At 36.6% G+C, this 21705-nt stretch overlaps 1 protein-coding gene and 1 long non-coding RNA gene across 10 annotated transcripts in view; one reads left to right on the forward strand and one right to left on the reverse strand.

Annotated features, from left to right (window-relative positions):
• CACNA2D1 (calcium voltage-gated channel auxiliary subunit alpha2delta 1) overlaps positions 1 to 21705 on the forward strand; it is a 387883-nt gene that overhangs the window by 176361 nt on the left and 189817 nt on the right. For all 9 annotated transcript variants that reach the window (XM_061467295.1, XM_061467296.1, XM_061467298.1 and 6 more), the window contains exon 4: positions 5679 to 5738. In XM_061467295.1, the coding sequence (XP_061323279.1) occupies positions 5679 to 5738 (60 nt within the window). The remainder of the gene's footprint in view (positions 1 to 5678; positions 5739 to 21705) is intronic.
• LOC133276357 (uncharacterized) lies at positions 2907 to 4485 on the reverse strand. Its single transcript, XR_009745840.1, has 3 exons — positions 4408 to 4485; positions 4189 to 4292; positions 2907 to 3167 (listed from the first exon to the last, which is right to left on the reverse strand). It is a non-coding gene; the product is annotated as an uncharacterized LOC133276357 (long non-coding RNA).

A 21705-nucleotide genomic window follows, 5' to 3' on the forward strand; every position in this document is an offset into this window, starting at 1 on the left:
GTCCCTCAGGGATCAGTGTTGGGACCAGTCTTGTTCAACATCTTTCTCGCTGACATGGACAGTGGGATTGAGTGCGCCCTCAGCAAGTTTGCGGATGACACCAAGCTGTGTGGTTCAGTTGATACGCTGTAGGGAAGGAATGCCATCCAGAGGGACCTTGACACGCTTGTGAGGTGGACTGATGCCAACCTCATGAAGTTTAACCATGCCAAGTGCAAGGTCCTACAGCTGGGTGGGAGCAATCCCATGCACAGCTTCAGATTGGGCAGAGAAGAGATTCAGAGCAGCCCTGCAGAGAAGGACTTGGGGGTGTTGGTTGATGAGAAAATGAACATGGGCCGGCTTCAGTGTGCGCTTGCAGCACAGAAAACCAACCGTATCCTGGGCTGCATCAAAAGGAGTGTGACCAGCAGGTCGAAGGAGGTGATCCTGTCCCTTTATTTACTCTGCTATCTTGAGATGGTTAGTGTGAGATGTCCCTGCCCATGGCTGGAACTAGATGATCTTAAGGTCCTTTCCAACCTTAATAACCATATTCTAACCATATTCTATTCTGTTTTGTGGTTATTTTAGATCTTCTGCTTTGGAGGAAAACCACTAGAAGAGTAAAATTTCTCTGTGGAGAATTAGCCTGACTCTTCCTTCAGTCATTTAATGAAGCAATGGGAATAAAGGTTATCGTGAATCATAAAAAATGATTATCACTATAGTTGTTAACAGAGAAAAACCTTTAAAGCTCTGTCTTTTAAATATGTGGAAGGTGATAGGAATTCTTTTCCATTTCTTTTTAATATGCTGTCCTGGGTTTGGCAGTAGCAGTCATTTTGCTCCTTCTTAGTAGCTGGTGCAGTGCTGTGCTTTTGACTTTCAGCCTGGGAACAACGCTGATAACACCGATGTTTTTAGTTGCTGCTCAGTAATGTTTACTCTGACCAAGGGCTTTCTGCATCTCATGCTCTGCCAGGGAGGAGGGGAAGCTGGGAGGAAGCAGAGACAGGACACCTGACCCAAACTAGCCAAAGAGGTATTCCATACCACAGCACGTCATGGCCAGTATATAAACTGGGGGCAGTTACCCGGAAGGGCTAGATCGCTGCTTGGGTCAGGCTGGGTATTGATCGGTGGGTGATGAGCGGTTGTATTCTCTTCCCTTGTTATTTCCCTTATCATCATCATTATTGGTGGTAGCAGCAGTGTATTTGTGTCTTATCTCAACCTGTGGGAGTTACATTCTTTTAATTCTCCTCCTCATCCCTCTGGGAATGGTGGGGAGGAAGAGGAGGGAGTGAGCAAGCAGCTACGTGGTTCTGAATTACTGACTGGATTTAAACCACGACACAAACATGACAGCCTTGTGTTGGAAATGAGGTCATCTTCTTAAAAAAAACGGATGAAGTCTGAAATAAAATCACTGTTCATGTGAATAAAGCAGAAATGGCTTGAAATGTGTTAAACAAACACATGAAATATGGATTTTTCTGTTTATTTTTTAACTTAAATTGCTTTTTGTAATTTACAGCTGAATTAGGAAAAAACCCAAACCTATCCATTTATATTGTTGGTAATCGTTAAGAGTGGCAAACAATCTTTGAGGTGTTATTTTGTATTGTGGTCCAGAGTATAATAACGTCAGCTTTTTTTGTTTTTAAAAAACTGATTTCTGATTGTGTTAGATTGTGTGTAATTTTAGGCCAGTAATCTGTAGGAAGAGTGTTTTCATAAATTTCACAGTGTCAGTAGGCCTCTAACATACTCTTTTTCGTTATGACTCCTCTCCTGCCTCATATGACAAGAGTGAAACTGGCTCCAAAGAGTAAATGGGGAATATATCATATGAGGCCTATGTTGCATACAGGAGAGCAATTATAAGCACACTTTTTTTTTTGGCACTTTATATGCTTCAGATTTCCTCATTAACAGTCTTCTGATCAGATTGCCATCGTGGCACAGCAGATGCTGGAGTAGGAGACAGGCTGTAACACTGCAGTGTAAATACATGAAGTAAAACCACACTGTAGATCTTAGAATCATAGAATATCTGAAGTTGGAAGGGATCCATAAGGATCACTAAGTCCAGCTCCCTGCTCCTTGCTGGACCACATGCATACCATATGCATATAGAAATCCTATAATATTGAAATAGTGTGTGTTCAGTAGGGTTAGGGATAAGCACAAACCAAAACCCTACTGTTGGTCACCATCTTTTAAAATCTGTCTAAGTATTAAAATTCTGGTTACATTTATACTGCGGGTGATGGTATTTACTTAATGGAAAATCAATGCATAGGAAACAACTTCTTATTTGAGGTAGGGAAATATGAATTCTCTTGTAAACTCATGTGCTACAGTGTTAGTGATCAGAATACTTTTAAAGGAAAAAAAAAATTTCTTACAGAAGTGCAAATACATTTCTTTTCTTTAAAATTTTGTTGGTCTATATTAAAGCTGTAGTGAAATCACAGTACCAGTCTTCTATTGTCACCTCAGACACTTTATCCCAGTCTTTCCAAATCTTTTCCTCATATTTCTCTCTCATATTTTATGTGCAATTCATAATAATCTACAGAAGAACAATATTTATATTCTAGATACATATATGAAAACTGTTTTCAAAGCTACTTTTACGTGGCTTTTACACTGTTCAGGCAAGAACAGGACTGAGTATTTTGTTTGTGTTTTAAAGTCAGGACTTGAAGTTTATTGTATGTGTCTACATTGTGGTATTTAAATTTGATATGTTCTCCCGGGGTATTTGTCTTCCTAAAAAAAACTTTAAAAAAATCCATGGATTTGGTATTTTTGAAAGCTTCGTAAGGGTATTGATGTCTAATAACTCTAAGCTTACACATTCTATAATAGCTTGATATATCAAGGGGTGGTGAAATACTATTTTCAAGATAAAATACTTAGAGTGAAAAGCACAAAAAGAAGATTTATTTCATTGTACCGAATATAATTGTAATTGTGCCATCAGCTGACAGAATTCTGTGCTGGTTAGGAGGAGATAAAGATATGACATGTGCACAAAAATGAAGGCTGGAAGATGAATAGGCCTTCTAGGGAGCTGATCTTTACAGATCAGATAAAGATTCTTCAGGTCTCTTTCTTGCAGTCTGTGCTACATCAAAGGCCATTGTTCCAGATGACTTGGAACCTGGGGACAAGACCTTCAAAATGGAAAGTTTAGAGGTTGACAGCAGCTGGACTTTGGGGTTTTTAGTTTTTATTTATTTCTTTATTTATTTATTTTTTGAGTGTCTGATCTCTTTTGTAATCCCTTTAAAAATTAAAGAAACATTCATAGGCTGATGGACTAAATAACACTTGCATTTTATCTATCCTCCCCCTTAACTGTTTTGCTTTAAATCTAACTATTCTCATTGAAAGGTTTAAGGAAATCTAGTAGAAGGTAACTCTTGACATCTTTTAAAGTTTGGTTAAAAATACTTACTTGTGGGCACCCTGCACACTATTGAGAAAGCAGCAAGGGAGAGAGCAGTTCTTACCCATTTAAAAAAGTTGTGTTGTTTTGTTTCTTAAAAAGAGGTAGAAATAATTGTTGAATCTAGGAACATTTATTAAGCAGATGTTTGTTTAATCATGGTGTATTCAATCACTTTAAATCTGACATGCTACTGTGTCAACCACAGTGGCTGAATCTGTGGTTTGAATCACATCAGCTCCTGTGATCTCTTACTTAGAAGAGCCATCTCACAGCTGTCAGGCATCCTCCAAAAGCATAAGAATAGATAGACCTTGTTGGCTTTGCAGTCCTCTCTTCCTGGTCATGGTTTCTCAAATTAGAGTAATCTGAATTCATTGCCTTCATCTGAGAATCCTTGCTCTCCAGCAGACTGCAGGGCTTTTAAAAAATACCTTAGAATCACCGAATCATAGAATGGTTAGGGTTGGAAAGGACCTAAAGATCATCTAGTTCCAAGTGACTCACCACCCTCACAGTAAAAAACTTCCTCCTTATATCCAATCTAAACTTTCTCTGTTTAAGTCTAAACCCTTTACCCCTTGTTCCATCACTACAGTCACTAGTGAAGAGCCCCTCCTCAGCATTCTTATAGGCCCCCATCAGATACTGGAAGGCTGCTATGAGGTCTCCACGCAGCAGCCTTCTGTATCTGAAGGGGGCCTATGAGGATGAAGTAAGTACCTTGAAGTAAGTGAAGTACTTACCTTGAAGTATGCCAGAATGTTTATATTACAGGATAGCTTTCTTCCTTCTCCACTTAAGGTGGTGTTAAATAGAGCTTCATACCAGGACTGAAAACATCTCATAGCTTTCATCTTCGCAGCACAAATACAGAGACATGGAGTAAAAGGTTATTAAAACCTAATATGGAGAAATACTGGTTTGCATGTTTGTTTTAGAAACATTTCTGCTCATATTCTTACATACACAAATATGAATCTCAGCATTTTAGTATTAGCTAGAGAAGCCTGTGGGGAACTGCGGTGGGTCACAGTGTTAGAGAGATGTTACCTGATTAAACCCTCATTGTGATGAGAGGGAGAATGGGATGTGTCAGGTGTCAGCTTGCTGTTGTGATGCTCCTCTGCTGGTGTTCTCCAGAGACTCTTCCATCAAAACAGGGAAGGCAAGACCTGACATTTGCATCTCTCAGATACAAGCAGGCATGATTTCTTTGAGAGAGATGAAAAACTAGTCTCTCCTTGTGTAACCAAAAAGGGCACAGCCATCTTGAGTTTTCTTCACAATCTAGCTGTTTTTGACCCCCGTCTGAGGTAGAGGTGGGAGGCTGAGGTGAGGCTCTGACAGCACCATCTCTGCCATTCCAGCTTATGTGAACTTTCTGGTCTACCCCTTTTAGTTGTTAGCAAGAGCTGACAGTTGACTCAACTGAAAACGTGACTTAGACCAATTCGTTTTGTGTAGGAGTTGGTCTGAATGTTAAGAGGATCATAAGGCTCACTGTGCACATATTGTTACACAGTAAAGCGTTTTCATCCCTAGCTGTCTGGTGGGTATTGTCAGGCTATTTCTGTTGGAAAGTTACCACGACTCCCCAGAAACACTTGCTATTTTTTTTGTTGGGTTATAGAATAACTTAGTAATAAAATTAAGTAAGTCACTCAAAAATTAGGAGATGACTTGAGTCTACATGAACTAAATTCATACCAGGTAGCTACTTCTGCAGAGGAAGCTGGCTACTCTTTGGATGGGTGCTTGCTTCCAGGGCTCTGGCATGGGGGATGCTGTGAGCAGTTCAGCTGGAGAACATGCAGGACATGGCAACTTCTATATGCAGAAATTAAGTAAACTTCTCACAAGTGTGGACAAGCAGCTTTTTGAAAAGACATGTCACCAACACAATGGATGTCTCTGTACAACAGATTGATTTGAAAGAGCATCATTGGATCATTCTTGTGCACTGTGCTTTGCTTACCATGGGGCTGAGGACAAACTGGATTTCAACTATTTAAATAGGAAAAATGCCTTCTAAGAGGATGCCTGTTACTCTCCAACAAAAAATAACATTTTTGAAATAAGATGGTGCATCTTTACTCAAAAATACATAATTTCAAAGTGAATACAAAAAAAGGGTAGATTTATAGAAATTATATATAGGAAAAAAAAACAGATTTTGCCAAGTGAAGAATCAATACATACTAAAATTTATGCCCTTTCTCTCTTTGGTCTCCAGCGCCTCGCTAAAGAAGCAGAAAAGTACCAAGCATCACATCAGTGGAGGGATGAGTTTGGGGTAAGTTTCAGTTTCTCCCCTTTTAACCTTGTATTTTTCCATTTTGAAATGTTAAATATAGTCTTACAAACATGCTGCTTATATATACTCACCACAGAAGGAGTCATTGACTGTGAATGGAGATTTGGTTTTATACAGTAAACAGAATCAAAGTCTGGGTGTCTAGAGACTAGAGTGAGCTTTTAAATTCAGAAGGTCATAGGGGAGTGTTGTGGTTTAAACAGCTTCACAGAGAGAGGGACGTAGATCTGAGGTGTATAGAAGACATCTGTTTTTGACATACAAGGACTGATTACAAAGACATATGAGTGATGGTTAATATCAGTTAAAAGCACTGAAACACAGAATCATAGAAAAGATTTTTACAAGTTTTTTTTTTACTTATATGGTAGAAAAAAATGGGAAAAAAAGCTTAATACAGAAGGATTTGGTTATCTACAGGACTATATGACTATACTGGGAATCAGAAACTATTTTTTAGAATCATCTTTATACGTTAATAACTGCATCTCTATGGTATTCTAGTACTGGTAAAAGAGGCCCTAATCCAGTAGAACACTGAACTATCTTCTTCAGTGATTTCAGACTTTACTGAAAAACAAGTGACACGATTCTTTATTACTGAGCATGCCAAATTAATATTGTGCTGCATAATTATAAGCCTGTTAATTTTAGACTACAGTTCCCTGCTGTGTCAGTCATTTATTATGTCTTCATTACCTGTTTCTTCAGAAAATATAAACAGGTGGTGCTTTTTACATGATACTGCTACAAACTTAGGTTGTGTTTGCAGATCCACTGGAATCATAGTGGTGCGCAGTTAAATGCACAATAGTTTTGTATAACATTGTTGTGGTTTAACCCTCGCTGGCAGCTGAGCCCCACACAGCTCACTGCCCCCCCGGTGGGATGGAAGAGTAAAAGAACTGGAAGAGTAAAAGCGAGAAGACTTAACGGGTTGAGATAAAAACAGTTTAAGAGATAAAGCAAAAGCTGAACACAGGCAAAGCGAAATAAAGAAGTCATTCACCACTTCCCACAGGCAGACAGGTGTCCAGCCATCTACATGAGAGCAGGGCTCCATCACATGTAATGGTTACTTGGGAAGACAAACACCACCCCTCTTTCTTTCTTCTTCCCCATCTTTATATGCTGAGCATAGCACCATATAGTGTGGAATATCCCTGGGGTCAGTTGGGGTTAGCCTCCCTGGCTGTGTGCCCTCCCAATTCCTTGTGCACCCCCAACCTCCTCACTGGCGGGGTGGTGTGAGGAGCAGGAAAAGCCTTGACTCTGTGCAAGCACTGCTCAGCATTAGCTAAAACATCCGTGTGTTATTAGCACTGCTTTCAGCACGGATACAAAACACAGCCCCATACCAGCTGCTATGAAAAAAATAAAATCTATCCCAGCAAAAGCCACCACAAATGTCCTTTCTGATCCAGTGTTTTTCAGACACTTGGACATTTGAAAACAAAGAGACAAAAAAACCCCAAACAAACCAAACACCTGAAGTGAGGCCAAATAATTCAGACAAGAGCAACTCACATTTAGGAGTGTAAAGAGTGTCTAGACATGGCCTGAATGCCTTTAAGTGTGCTCTCGGTACAGGCACAGGTTCTAATACATGGTAAAAGAGCACATATTCCATAGGGGTGCAATAACGAGAATGCTACAGCAACCTTTACTGCTGATCTGTCTCTGTTTTGAATAGAAAACAAAACCTGCAAGTTTGATGGACACAATGCAGAAGAGTGTGAATACACTCAGATGCTCTTTTTAATCATTTTGCTGTTTGCTGAGCACACTGGCATCACATCAACACTGTCTCAGCTTTTGGTTTCCTTTTTACCTTTTACTTGCAATCGAAGTTAGTCGTACCAGAGAGGCTTCTGGTCTTAACAGAATTCATTGCCATGGAGTGATCTCAAAGTAATTTTGAAATGTAATTTTATATTAATGTTGTGGCTCGGGCAAAGACTATGGTCAGAATTAAGAAAAAAAAAAAAGAAAAAAGCTGTTCTGTTGGATTTATAATAAAGTAACTGCAAACCGACCTTGTGCTTTACTGGCTTGGATGGGAACTGTGCACACTATGTAATAGCCTTGACATTAGGTTATGCAATTAAATTTCAAATAAATGTATTAAGCCTCTTATAATTTAATTTGTTCCATTTTTGCCAGAAGTAATCTTTCTTCTGTTCTGGCCTACTTTTTAGCAAGTGTCTGTTCAAATTAGTTTGCACACAGATCTTTGTGATAAACTTCATTTTCACTTGAAGATTTATACTCCTAATAGTTGTGATGGAGAATAGAAGATATACCATAAAACTTTCTGTGGATGAGGTTTTGTGAAGTACTTCTGATAGTACTTTACACATTATGATACACATTATGAATGTTGTACATCATGCTGTACAAGGGTTATTTCTTGTCCAGGATTTAGTTTTGTGTGATAAAAGCCCTTCTAGCAGCATTGCGTGAGTCACTGCAGACAGAAACTCTTTGGGACAATTTATTTCTGCTTCTAACGAGCTCACAATCAGCAATGTCCTTGACAGTCAGATTGCAGTCGAATACTAGGATAGAGTTTTAAGAAGAAAGTATCACCAGCATTACTTCTGGGGAAGTATATATAGGCTTCCTTCAGTGGAATAAATCCAAAAGAGGAAGGGCAAAGAGGGCTGGTCATAATACCAAGGTCTCTACAGAGCTACAAGGGATGTGTCAATCAAGACTGCTAGAATGCCTATTCTAACACCTTAGTCAAAATATGAGTATAATTTTCAGCAAAAGAAGCATGTAAACATTAAAAATTGTTAAAAGTTTTATTTGCAGGTTAATGCCCTATATAATAAATATTCAGTATCCTTGGATATGGTATTCTGAAATTATCTAGTACAGGAAAGAATCTAAGATCCAGATTTGGTCCCTCGGCGTCATTTTTCTTATTTCAGCTTATTTCATGTAAAGATTGTCAGAATTGTCTAAAGGAGAGAATTTACTTGCTTTTATAAAAACAAAGTTGGGACTAAACCACTGATAGAAACACAAATCCACATCTAATAAAATCCACTCATCATTGGCCTCCACTTTACATCAAGCCATTGACAATTTGAGTGCGACCATTAAGCCAGTTCCTTATCTACCGAATGGTCCACTCAGCAAATCCATGTATTTCCATTTTAGAGGCAAGGATGTTGTGCAGGATAGTACCAAATGCTGTGCGCAGGTCCAGGTAGCTGACATCAGTCACTCTTCCCTTGTCCACTAATGCTGTAACCCTGTGATAGAAGGTCAACAATTGTGCCAGGTGCCATTTGCCATTAGTGAAGCCATGCTGACTGTCTCAAAATCACCTCCCTGCTCTCAATATGGCTTGGCATAGTTTCCAGGAGGATCTGCTTCATGATCTTGCCAGGATGAATAGTTTAAAAAAAAAAAAATTAAACCAAAGTTTTGAATTTTTTTTTTTCCTGAAATTATATTCATGTTTACCAAAACTTAAAATAGCCATGAACATAGAAATATCAGATTGATATTAATTTGAATCTAGGAAGCTGTGACCCAGCAATTCACTGAACAGAGAATATTTGGTGTTAGATAAAGTATTCATATTCCTATCTTTGTTCCCCCCTGCATAGCTTTGTAAATACACAGATTGACACTAGGGGCTACATGTGTTCTTTTAATTAATATATGAACGTTTGTCAGGTGCATATTGAATGTCTTGATAGCAGAAATGAAAATGTAAAATGAGTTAATAACACGTATCATATGTTTACCATTAGCTTTTGGCTAAGGGGCAGAAATAATGATCATAATGGAGTTTGGTATTTTGCGTTAATAATTAAATAACAAAATAATTTTGACAATAAGTATTTTACTAAAATGTACAAAATTATTCAAAGGAAAGCGCTTAGCATCAGGTAAATAAAAAAATGCCATTCTCTGCTAACCACTCATCAGTATTGCCCAGTCCCCTAGCTGCATGTTCAATTAAAGAAAGGAAACGTACATAAATGTTTTCAGATTAATGCAGTTACAAATCAGAGGTACAAACCAGTATTTCTAAATGAAACAGCCATGTCAGATTGAATTTTCTTGTATGCTGCAGAGTGAATGGGGAGTGGTTTTGACACTTGTGATGGTCCAATTATTTTTCTGGCATAGAGATGCATGAAAAAAAACGTGAATTGGAAGAAGGGGGAGAGGATTCTTTATGAAATAATTGCTGTTATTCCCCAAATGGATCTTCCACAATTACATTTGATACCACATTTGATTGCCTTGCAATGGTTGGTTAACTAAAGCAATTTTGTTTCCAGTTGGGTTGCAATATTAATTGTATTTACACATGTATAAACATAAGGAATATCTCATTTGTTCTTTAACAAGGAATGCTTTATGGATGGCCTATTAGCATCCACTTATTTATATGAAGAGTGAAACCCAGACTATTAGGAATTGTTTATCAAATTAAAATGCCACATGAAAAAACTTTCAATATGCCTTATCTTTTAACCAGCAATGTCAGCTTGCTTATATTCTTACGTGCAAGTGATGGCTTTCTGAGTCCATGGTATTTCAGGGACAGCATTTGCTATGATGGATAATGTGTAAGCTGGTGTTTATGTACCAACTGCGCTTAAAAGTAAAGCCAAAAGGTCATGGAAATACTGCTTTGAAAATATGATTTTTTTTTTTCTTTCTCTAGCAGAAATAGTGGCTACACAAAACTGTAGTGAAAAGTAGCTCAGCAAAGAACTGGAAGCTAAAAAGGATAACTGAGATAAAAGAAATCTTGCATCACAAGAGTTGATCCAAGAGGTGACCTCCAAGATCAGAGCAGTAGTTGGCATCACTCTGTGCTTGCTGTGTCTTGCAGATTGAAGATTTTCAGGACTGTCTGTAATTTTTTGTGGATGTTAAAACACTAAAATATTGCATCTAAAAAGCCTCAACTGGAAAACAAACAAACAAAACACCAAGCTTTCAGCTTTAGTACTTTAATTACTGCCTTCTAAAGAGGCAGTTTAGTAAACACAGGTTGTCTTTTGAAATAGGGGAAAGCTCTGTGAAAAAACCAAGCTAGAATACTTTTTCTCTCAAATCATCAAAGAGAGGATACAGCTCTCCTATGGCTTGTTCCTCTGATAGTACTTTTGTGCGCAAAGAGCATCTGTGGGAAATGCTGTTGTTTAGATTTGGCTCTGGACCTGGGGTACAGGGAACCAGTCCCTACAGATGCAAAGTAGGCATGGGATCCTTTCTTGTAAAGTCATTTATACTCTATAGTTCTGTGGAAGTTTAACAACACTAAACATGAGCAAAGTGTCAAAGCTGCCTGTATCTTCACACAATGCTCTGATCCAAAACCCAGTGAAATAAATCTTGCATTGACTTTGATTCATTTTGAATAAGGCCTCACACTTCTAAAGCCTTTATGATTTGAAAAAAAAAAATATGCTGAATGATTGATTTAAATTGACAGGTAGATAGTGAATGATTTAGGGAGGATAATATTCTCCGAAAGGCTGTGTGCCACTTCCTTTTCTGTGACATACAGTTTTCATTTGTGTATAAATTAAATGTACCTAATCTCACTGAAAGGGATAAAATCACATTTTTTTCTGTCAGTGATTGCACTTTGACACCTTTCTACTGAGGGGACAAAGCTCTGTGTGTGCACTGGAAGTGGTAGGAAGCAAGGTGCAGCAGAAATAAAAGTGAATGTCATTAACTAAAATTGAGTGATTTTAGGGGTTGATAGCATTTATTTGGTGCTTATCAAATCACATATACCTTTTTAATTCATAAAAATGCCCTGTGAACATTGCAGGGGCAGGCAGTTCTGTAAGTTTTTCAGTAGTGCTTTCTCAAAATAAGACAGGAGATGCAGCAGTTGCAGCATTCAAAACACTCTCACCGTACTTTCCTAGGATCTCCGTAATTAGGAAGAAAGAGATTTATCTTAAAGTAGAAATTCACTATGAATATGCCACTTCCTGTACTCTCTCAGGTGAGTCTTTGAGTCTAGAAATCATAGACTTCCTCTAAATTCTGGGTTACCGTAGGGGAGATCTTCCGTGCTTTTACTCCATTATAAAAGATCTAAGGAAATCCTTTGTAATGATAACCCCAGTATCAGTGTTAATGTGATTACTCATTTGAACACACTTGTAATACTGTATTTATTTATTTATATATCTACATATATGTTCGCACCTTAGTAATTTTAAACCAATTAGGAAGCTGGTAAAGAAGATGGCAAATGGTAGCTTTACATTCGGAATCAAGATTATCTATAAACAGGGATTTTAAATATGTAACTATAGAGGAGCTAGCTTTCCTGCAACATTTTTCAGTCTTTAGAGTTTGGTTATTTATTATCTCTTAATATCCTTGCATTCAGTATAGGAGTGTAACTTTATAATATAAATCACTTCAAGATTCTCATCTGGGAAGTGAAGTGCTTCCCTGGTAGTGAACTTGCCAAAAAAAGCTGTTAAAGTGAAGAAACACCTTCAATCATTGTTGAATCTTTCAAGCTTTCCATTTTATCTGGAAAATCAAATATGTTAAAAGACATCTAATACCCTTTTTACTTATTGACGAGGCAACTAATTTAAAAAGTGCAGCTTCTGAAAAAGGGGTGGAGGGAAGGAGCTGAGAAAAAAAAAAAAGAAGGTGTGATTTCTCATCATTAAGACACCATACATATGCATTATCACCTTCGTTTTAAATGAGTCTTTAATGTGCTTTCTGAACAAACATCTTACTAAGAGCAAGATGTACTTTTCTACTCAATTTATTAACACCCTGAAGGTTCTTTACTTTACATGATGTCTTCAGAAAAGCTTTCTGCAGGCTCTATTTTTTCTAAGAGTTCATTGACCTTGCAACACAGATGAGATTTAACTAGTTTTTTTATGATTTTACCTTTCCCCTTCAAATTCAGTTGCTAATGTAAATTTGAGATAAGTAATTTTTAGCATTGCTTTACTACCTTAGATGAATCAGTAAAATCAATTAGAAATGGACTTCAAGGAAGCCGTTTATTTTGTCTGTAAGCTTTTTTACGGAATGCTTTCAGTTCAAAAATAACAGCATCTTTCTCCTAGATTAACCCTTGCCAGTATTGTGAGGATCCAAATCGTTTACTCTGTTGCCAGCATCTCCTAGACAAACTCATTTCCTCCATTGTCCATCACATTCATGTTATCCTGGCCCTTTCTTACAGTGACCTGAGGAAATGTGCCAATGTTTTTTTAAAAAGGAGTATTAACCTGCTTAACTCTGCTGGTCCTAATTACTAATAGAAGAGATAAGGTCTTGTTTTTTTTTAATTAAACCCTGATATAACTGAAGATACACAAAAAATTAATGGAGTAAGACAGTAACATTCAAATATAGCTTTTCATAAGGAAGGCAGCCTTCTAAAAGATTGAGAAATTCAGAAGATATCACAAAGTTCTGATTCTTACTTCAGAGAAGAATGCCATTTGTCATAGCAAACCATAGAGATTTATTTTTTCTTACTAAAGCAAATTAGACCCATTCCTGTAAAAAAGGGTAAATACTGGGAATAGACGTGGGTTTCGGCCTGAACATATTATTAAATATTAAAAATAGAGCTTTTCTGAAATTCTGAGGTAAGTGGCTTGGATTTTTAAAGGTGGAAATATTTGTGTTTTTCTTCATTCTATTTCCTTCTATTTTTTTCAAATGACAAAACCACAGGAGTCAGGAAGGCCTTGGTTGCTTTCCTTGTTCCTGTAAGGTACTAGATGAAAATCCTGGTTGTTTTTATCACAATTCATCATCTTTAGAAAAAGAAAAAGGAGCTAACATGAGAGCTGGAAGTTTTATGTATTTAAAAGTTTGTGGGCTTCAGAGATGTCATGAAATGCCAAGCCAAAAAAAATCCCCAAACAAAACAAAATAGGAAACGAAAGCTTAAGAAAATGAAAAATATGTCATTTTTGAAACATTATGTACTTATAGTACACTACCAAGAGGTGATGTTTTAATAACAGTGGCTTGTGCAGCAGTTGAAAACAGAAAGTGTTTTATGTCTGTACTATTTTGCAGTTGAACTGCAATAGGAATTTTAATAAGAGTTTCACTCTGCAGGGAGTTTAAAATCCTCTGGGAGTGCTAAACAATCCTATTAATAAGAGCTGCATTTTGCTCAGGGGATTTGGGAATTCTTGTCCTTCCATCCCTGAAGTATAGTAGGATTCTCATTAGAATTTAAACAAAAGATGAAACTGTCTCTTTTATGTCCTGAAAATGACGTGTGAATCAAGCAGCAGCAGATATTCCTGTAGGATTGCCACAAAGCAAGAGATGTGCATAACACATAGCAGAGAAACTCTTCTGTGTCGCGCCAAGAAAGAGCATTAAAAACTTCTACCTGGTTTGCCCAGAAGTATGGGCTGTTAAGCATTTGCTTATTTGTCTCCAGTTAATTTTTGCTATCATCTGTGAGCAAATCAGAACTCTGTAAATGAATATATAAACAACCCTGGGTCGCATTGGAAGGACATTAGGATTTAGCAAGTCTTGAGAGCTCTAGCCCAACCCTGTGACTGCCTTTAATTTATTTGTTTATGGAAAGTGCTATCATTGCATTTCGATTTTCCCATTTGGTACTCCCAAATTGTACTGCAGTGAAGCACTGTGTATTGTAACTGTCTTGAAAATACAAAGAATAAATATAAATATGACTATGCCAATCCAGAACAGATCTTTGTTTTTAAAAAATGGATTAATAATCTTTGATGAATAATTAATTCAGGTAGGATTCTCTTGTTAGTCCTTTGGGCATACCCACTTCTCAGGAGAGGAACTTGTTTTGCATTTCTTAAGAGTTACACATGGGAACAGTAAAACTAGGGATCTTGGCTCTCTTGATATTTTTGTCTGCTTGCAAAAAATTCTGGTGTTTTCTCCTGGTAAAACTTTTAATGCTTTCTGCGTTTTTTTGTTGGTTTGTTTTTTTTTTTTTCCACTTAAAAAGTGAAGGAAGTCTTCCAGCAAAAGTTTTCTAGACTGAATGATCCTCTCATAGGCAAGTTTAATTTTACCTGATTTGCTATGGGTATGGTAGTTTAAGTGACTTCTAGACTTAAAGCATTCTATGATACCCCTTGAAGAAGTATCTATAGCACTTTTTCATCTTTCAGATTGAACATTTGAGATTTATTTTACTAGTATATGAAGGTATTTTGTGCAAGGGTTGTGTATTACTGTGGGAAAAGGTGGTTTTGTTTCTTTTGGTGAGGGCTACCAGCAGAAGAAAACACAAATTGGATTAACAATTAAGCTTTTAAAAAGTATTACGAATATATGTTAATCCCGATGGTTATTACCGTTTCTTCTGCTGCCTGCTGACTTGGAAAGAGATTCTTTATCTTATTATAGGTGAGCGGAGGACATAGGAGATGTAATTCCAAACAATTAGTCTCTCTTTTGGTCTCCCTCTTCCCTTCCTTGCTTCCAATGCAATTCTGCCTCAAAGCTGTCTTTCAGCTGGATACCATTCGTAAAGTTTGGTATTGGGGAAAACATAGTAAGCTGGCACAGCATATGAACAAAACAACACTCTTTAGTGCAGTCTTCTGGATAAAACATTTATAAAACAGATCTGTAAAGATTTGCTGATACTAACATTGATGCATATATTTTTCAGCTAATCTAAGTTATGTTTTGAGATTCTTCATTCAAGGTAGAGAGCTGCTGTTTAAATATACAAATGGTAGAAAGCAAAACTGGGGCTAATGCAGGAGACGAGATCACAGATAGCTTTTGAGTAGATCCTGGTACTTGCCTAAAGCCTAGCTCACTTTGAACTTTCTAACTACCTGCAAAGTATAGGGTAGGGAGCAAAAGGCAGAGAGCCAGCAGTGCCAGTCTGATGTCTATGAAAGGCATTGGTAGGTGAAGTGACCCTACAAGAGCAGTAGCAATACCAAATCTGTGTGTTGCTCTGTGCTTAACCCATTTTTGTTAGTGAATATTTCATGCACAAAAGAAGGTGGGATCTTAATTCTGGCTCACTTACACATTTCTCAAAGAAGTAAGTCCAAGATTGGAACTGGACTACATTTCTAAAGCTTGCATCTATATGTCTATACTGTTGAATTAAAGAAATGTGTGGACCTGACTGTTGGACCAAGTGGTATAGCTTGTTAGTGTTCAAAGTAGCCTTGGTCTTATAACTTCTCTTGGTGATACCTAGGAGGCTTTAAGTGATATGTGTGTGTTTGCATACTTTCCTGCTCATGTTTCTGACATAATGTGAAGAAAGTGGTTCAGCTTAGAAAACTATATTTTCAAGGCATAAAACTAGGGAGTTCACATGCTTCAGGTGGTACACCAGTTACATCAGGGCATGCAAGAGTATCTGAGAATATAAAACCTGCTGAGGTAACATTGGAGGCATATAGAAAGCGACACAGGGTACAGCCTTCTATAGGCATGCCTGCACAGTCGTTTGCGAATGCTTCCTGGACGTTGCTTAGGTACCTTGGGGACAGCTGTAACAAACACAATATGGATGAGCAGCAGTCTCTGTTCAACACTGATCTGTGTTTTGTTTTGAAATTTTAAGTATTTTAAACATTTTTATTCTAGTTCATCTGCAAAATCCCCCTGTTGTCTAATATTAATCTTGTTATTTCAGAGAATATGGTATGAGTGATGGAAGAAATGATAGTAAGCAGATATAAGTACTAATATTGTATTATGTATGATGTATGTTTTATTGTTACATATATGGCTTTAAACTGAAAGAGGGCAGATTTATATTAGATATTAAGAAGAAATTCTTCCCTGTGAGGGTGGTGAGGTGCTGGCAGAGTGCCCAGAGAAGCTGTGGCTGCCCCATCCCTGGCAGTGTTCAAGGCCAGGTTGGACAGGGCTTGGAGCAACCTGCTGTAGTGGAAGGTGTCCCTGCCTGTGGCAGGGGGTTGGAACTGGATGGTCTTTAAGGTTCCTTCCAACATAAACCATTCTGTGATCTGTGATTATTTACTTAAAATTTGGGTTAGGCTCAGGAGGCCCCCATTTTCAAAGAACATTTGTTTAAATATTTTTTACCTGTGTCTTATAGTATTCAGGAAAAAGGCAAACCCAAGAAAAATCTCTAGAAAATTACAGGACTGGGTGGTGAAACAAATATTCATATACTTTCGCTATTTAAAGAAGAACATGGAGCCTTTTTAAATTGCACAGTTCACTGTTAAGAGATGTACAGGATTCTCTGAAATTAAGCAAATACTCATCCGAACACCTTACCCTGCTGTCATATCTGAACCAGCTTATTCAGAGATTTGGGTGTCTATATTTCTTTGCAGTTTGTGACGTAAACACAAAAAATACATGGGGAATGAAAAACCCTGTTGTGATCCATGGAAGAAAAGACACCGTTTCATTTAGTGCAATTGTTAAAACAGAAAATGAGAAACATAATGCCAAGATGTTGATGCAGCTCTTAAATCTTACTGCTCTTCTGCATGAATTCCAGCATACCGAATGTAATATAGCCAATAATTAAGAAGAAAAGTAATTATGTTTTAATTATTTTTGATATGGCCCTTTTCTTGTAGTGATTAACAGGAAGAGTCTTCATCATGTTATGCTAAATGGTAAAATGAATGACATTTTCCAGCTGCTAGCTTGTCTCATGCTACTGAGCTGCTTCTGAAATAAGGTGTACTCACGGAGCTCTGCTTTATCACAGTGATTGAGTGCAAGACATGCACAAAACGGATGTCAAAGCTGAATAATTAGATTATGATTCCTTCTGTTCTTTATTAATTAGGTGAGCATGGGATATTTCTTAAAGCCTGGTAACAGCTGTCCACAGTTGCTTTCCTTCTAAGATTTCATGTATCTAGCAAAAGCATTTAAAGTAAAATCCTAACCAACTGGGTGAGATTTATCTTTGTAGGTGGTCCATTAAAATAATTAACAGTCAAAATGCCAGACACATTTGTTATGTGTGTGAACCAAAGCTGTCTGAAAAGAAGACATGCCCTGACATATTTTGAACTTCATTACCTTTTGGAAAGGTACTTCCCGCATTTAGGAGATTTTTGGGTGTTTTTTCTCATTTTCACACAGATTGTATAAAACAAGTTATAGCAATTGCTTCTTTGTATGTTATCACTGTGTTTTGTTATGGACAGACTTCAAGTGATTGAATAAATAAAATTAAGAACTGATATAGACAGGGAAAGAAATCAGATGCTCTTAAAAAATGTATTGGAGATCAGGGGGTTAGACTAGATGACCTTTGAAGGTCTCTTCCACCCCAAACTATTCTATGATTAATTTCAGAGGTCAGTGTCAGCTATATAAGATGTGATCCAAAGTTTGGATCAGACTTTCATAATTTAGATATGAAAATTATTTTTTCCTGTGCTACACAGTATTGTAATACTAAGGAAGAAACAGTGTGCATTTAATTTCCCTTCAGAAATATAATCTCTTTGTATTTTAGTTTTTACATATGGAAACAAGAGGAAAGAAGGATGCATAAAACCCTCTGCTGCTGCAATTTAAGGAAAACTATTCAAAATGTAGGCATTTTTTTTTCTATTGCAGTAAGATTCTTAAAGACATTAATGTTGTCTAGGTATTTTTTCTCTGAGTTTAGTTACAGTGATTTGTGTAATATATTCCTTGTCATATACTCTTTCTTTGTGAAGAGAAAAATAAATAGAGAAGAAAATCAAATAGAGGAAGAAATTTCTGTTTCTGTGGAACTGTTTCAACCACTGGATATATTCTCAAGGCTCAATATGAATGTATGTAAATATAAATATTAGTCTATACGTTTTCATCTTTCATTTCAAAGCATTTTTTAAAATCTCACTACATTATTATATTTTGTAGTAATTGATATTCTGTGTAAAATAATGTTTATCAGAATTAAATTTCCAAGTTTTCCATGAAGTTTAAAGAGGAGGGTGAAAGAAAAATATTTTTTTATAATGTTGATTTGGTTTTGTTTGGTATAATTAGGGAAAGTATGTTTACATTGTGTTAACATATATTATAGACATATATATACACATATATATATACACATATATATATTTTATTCAGTAACAGTATCATATTCTGAAAAGATCAAAACAAATATTCAAATTAATTCACTCGGAGCCAAACATAAACTAAAATGATATGGCTCCTTTTTTTTATTTCTTCTTTATTTCTTGCTGAACTAGATATATTAAGAAGCAAATTTTGTATTTGTATTTAAATAGTTTGCCTTCATACTCTTTTAAGATCACATGATGGTTCCTGGACTTCAGAAAATTAATCCAACTGTTCCTCCATGTAGTATATTGTCAAATTCAAGAGTAATTACCAGCACTGATAATTCAAAATTCCTGCAGCATTTTGCAAATTCCTACAACTAATTTTTTTTTCCCTACTTTTATTTGTTGTTTTAATGTCAGTAACTGTTGGGCATCTCCCAGTGAATTAGGAGCTTAAGTGGTGGGTTTAAAACAGTGTGCAGCCCTTGAATAACAAAGTGCAGAGAAGGTATTCTAGTCTAAAAAATAAATGTTTTTTTGTATCTGTCTGGCCTGTTGTGTCAATGGATTTCCACTAGCTGCAGTGTAAGCTCCATGGCATTGATTGTGAATAGTTTGTTAGACTGGATATGTTTCATGGTAGAAGTGTGGAAGTGTGGAACTGGATGGCAGAATAACCTTGATTATAGAATAACAATGTCCATTTTAGTTGCAATAAACACAAAAAAATATATCTCTTTAGGAACATACTTTGCATTTTATATAGTTCATCATAATTTCTTAAATACAAAAGTTGTAATTCTTGTTGTAAAAACTTAACTTAAAAGTTGTAAAAACTTATGGCAATCAGTTGTTTAATACATTAAGAAGCCAGAGAGATTAGGATAGGATAAATTTACTCTAATACTGACGGTCATGACTTACGGAGCTCCCTTTTGTTTAGTCTATTCTTCATGCATTTTATCTTACTGATTATCACCTGAAAACATAAGCGATAATCGAATCAAGGTTTCTCCACTCAGACTTCTCATCTCCTGTTGTGATCTATCAGCATTTTCAGTATCTGTGGCTCTGCTCAGCACTAATCGAGTTTTATCAGATTCTGATTGACTCCAGGAAAATGAATCAGCATGCAAAAAGTGATAGAAATATAATTTAAAATTGTATTACAGGTTTACCCATTACTTGGTACAAAGTAATTTCCTCAAAGTTTTTTGCAGACTTGTGGGAGTTGGACAGCTGGCATATTTGCTATATTCACTTATGATAGTGCAAGAGAAGTAGCTTAGTTCATGACATCCTCGCACCTGCGTAAGGGTGGATTCAGAATGCCAATTTTTCATGGATCTGGTTTAAACTCATGTCCAAATTGTTTAACTAGGCTTCTGCACTATACTGGCCCCAGTATTTACAATCTAGGTAATATGCACTCAGTTCTGACTTGTTTTTTCTTTATTATTATTTCTTTTTATGTTCTTTCATCAACTAGAGTAATGCTGAATAAATTAAACATTCTTTTCTGCTTTAATTAAACAGATCAGATGGTGTTATAGGGAGGTTAATTAGCTGCTAACAAATTAATTTCATTTTCCCACCTGGAAATCTGCTTTGCAGTCGATTGTATTTTGCCTTACAAAAGGAGCTGATGGCAGCTGCTTGTACTTTGAGGAAGTTAACGTGATTAGAAGATCAGCAGTTTCCTGAACCTTTTGGAAGACTGTATTTGCCAAAATGAAAAGGATTCAAGGCAGTTTTGTCTCTCGGGGTTGTCTGTGGCTGCTTTGCATTTTACTTAAGGTGACTGGAGGAGGAATACTGAAGTTTGTTCTCTAATCTCTATATATGTAGCCATTTCTGTTAAACTTGGTAACTGCGGAGGAGTCTTCATTTCATTTTCTTTCCTGTCCATGTGTGACACATGCAAGTCCATAAACTTCTGATGGTTTTTCTTTGTCATTCTTTGAAGAGATGGTAAGGATATTGAGGGAGGTTTGACTGGTAGGAGAAGGAGAGAACAACTTTTTGAATCATTACCTTCCGTTATCTACCTACCAGGGTAGGCCAAAGGCATATTATAAATCTTTCTTCAACTTCATTGGGAGTGGATATTGATTTTTGGTGTTTATATCCATTGGGACTATAGTAATATGACTTGCGACTTTCTATTCATAACAAGAAATGTGTGTCCATACTGGGCTTGTTCCAGAGCCTGAAATAAAATGGCTTGAAAAAGTCTTCAGAACATAGTGTGGACTGAAGTGAGTTCTGTGCAAAACTGATAGTATTTGTCTCTGTATTATATTCTTCTTCTTCAAAGAAAAAATTTAAAATTGCAATACAGCAATTTAATATATTGGTAAATGAGATTAAATCCATTGCAATGCTGTTTCCAAGTGGCTGCGGGACTAGACAGTCAAATAATTAAGTCTTAAAATAATGGGGATAATATAAGAGCAGGAGTTTCTCCTGGCTGGCACTTTAGCTACTGGGTATGCATAGGATGGAAGTAATCAAATAATGCATAGTGTTTCTAAAATTAATTGGTGCTTTTTACTGGAGAGAAATAGATTGCAGATTGCCAGAAAACCAGCAGTCTTTCCCAGTACAAAGCCTGTTTCTCTGTTTCTCCTTTCTCATTAAAGTCTACAGGGGAAATTCAATTTTCAGCAATGTCACATTTCTCCATTTGCTCAATACAGACAGCTTTAGTCACTTTGATCTGTTGAAAAGTATAAATAAGTATAAAAATCCAATTGCTTTGAAGCTTAAGTTCTGGTGCCCAGTCATTGTGGAATTGTGGTAGTAACCTTACTAAAGTACCCTCTTCTCTGAAAAATGAATAAAACAATTCTTTATGGAAAGGTTTCATTTAGTGTCTAAGACATTCAGTTTTAATTAGAGTACTGTTCTGT

This window comes from Pezoporus flaviventris, unplaced genomic scaffold, assembly GCF_033815535.1.
Source record: "Pezoporus flaviventris isolate CSIRO_AGI_PZ_B2104156 unplaced genomic scaffold, CSIRO_AGI_Pfla_v1 ptg000045l, whole genome shotgun sequence".
Classification (NCBI taxonomy): Eukaryota; Metazoa; Chordata; class Aves; order Psittaciformes; family Psittacidae; genus Pezoporus; species Pezoporus flaviventris.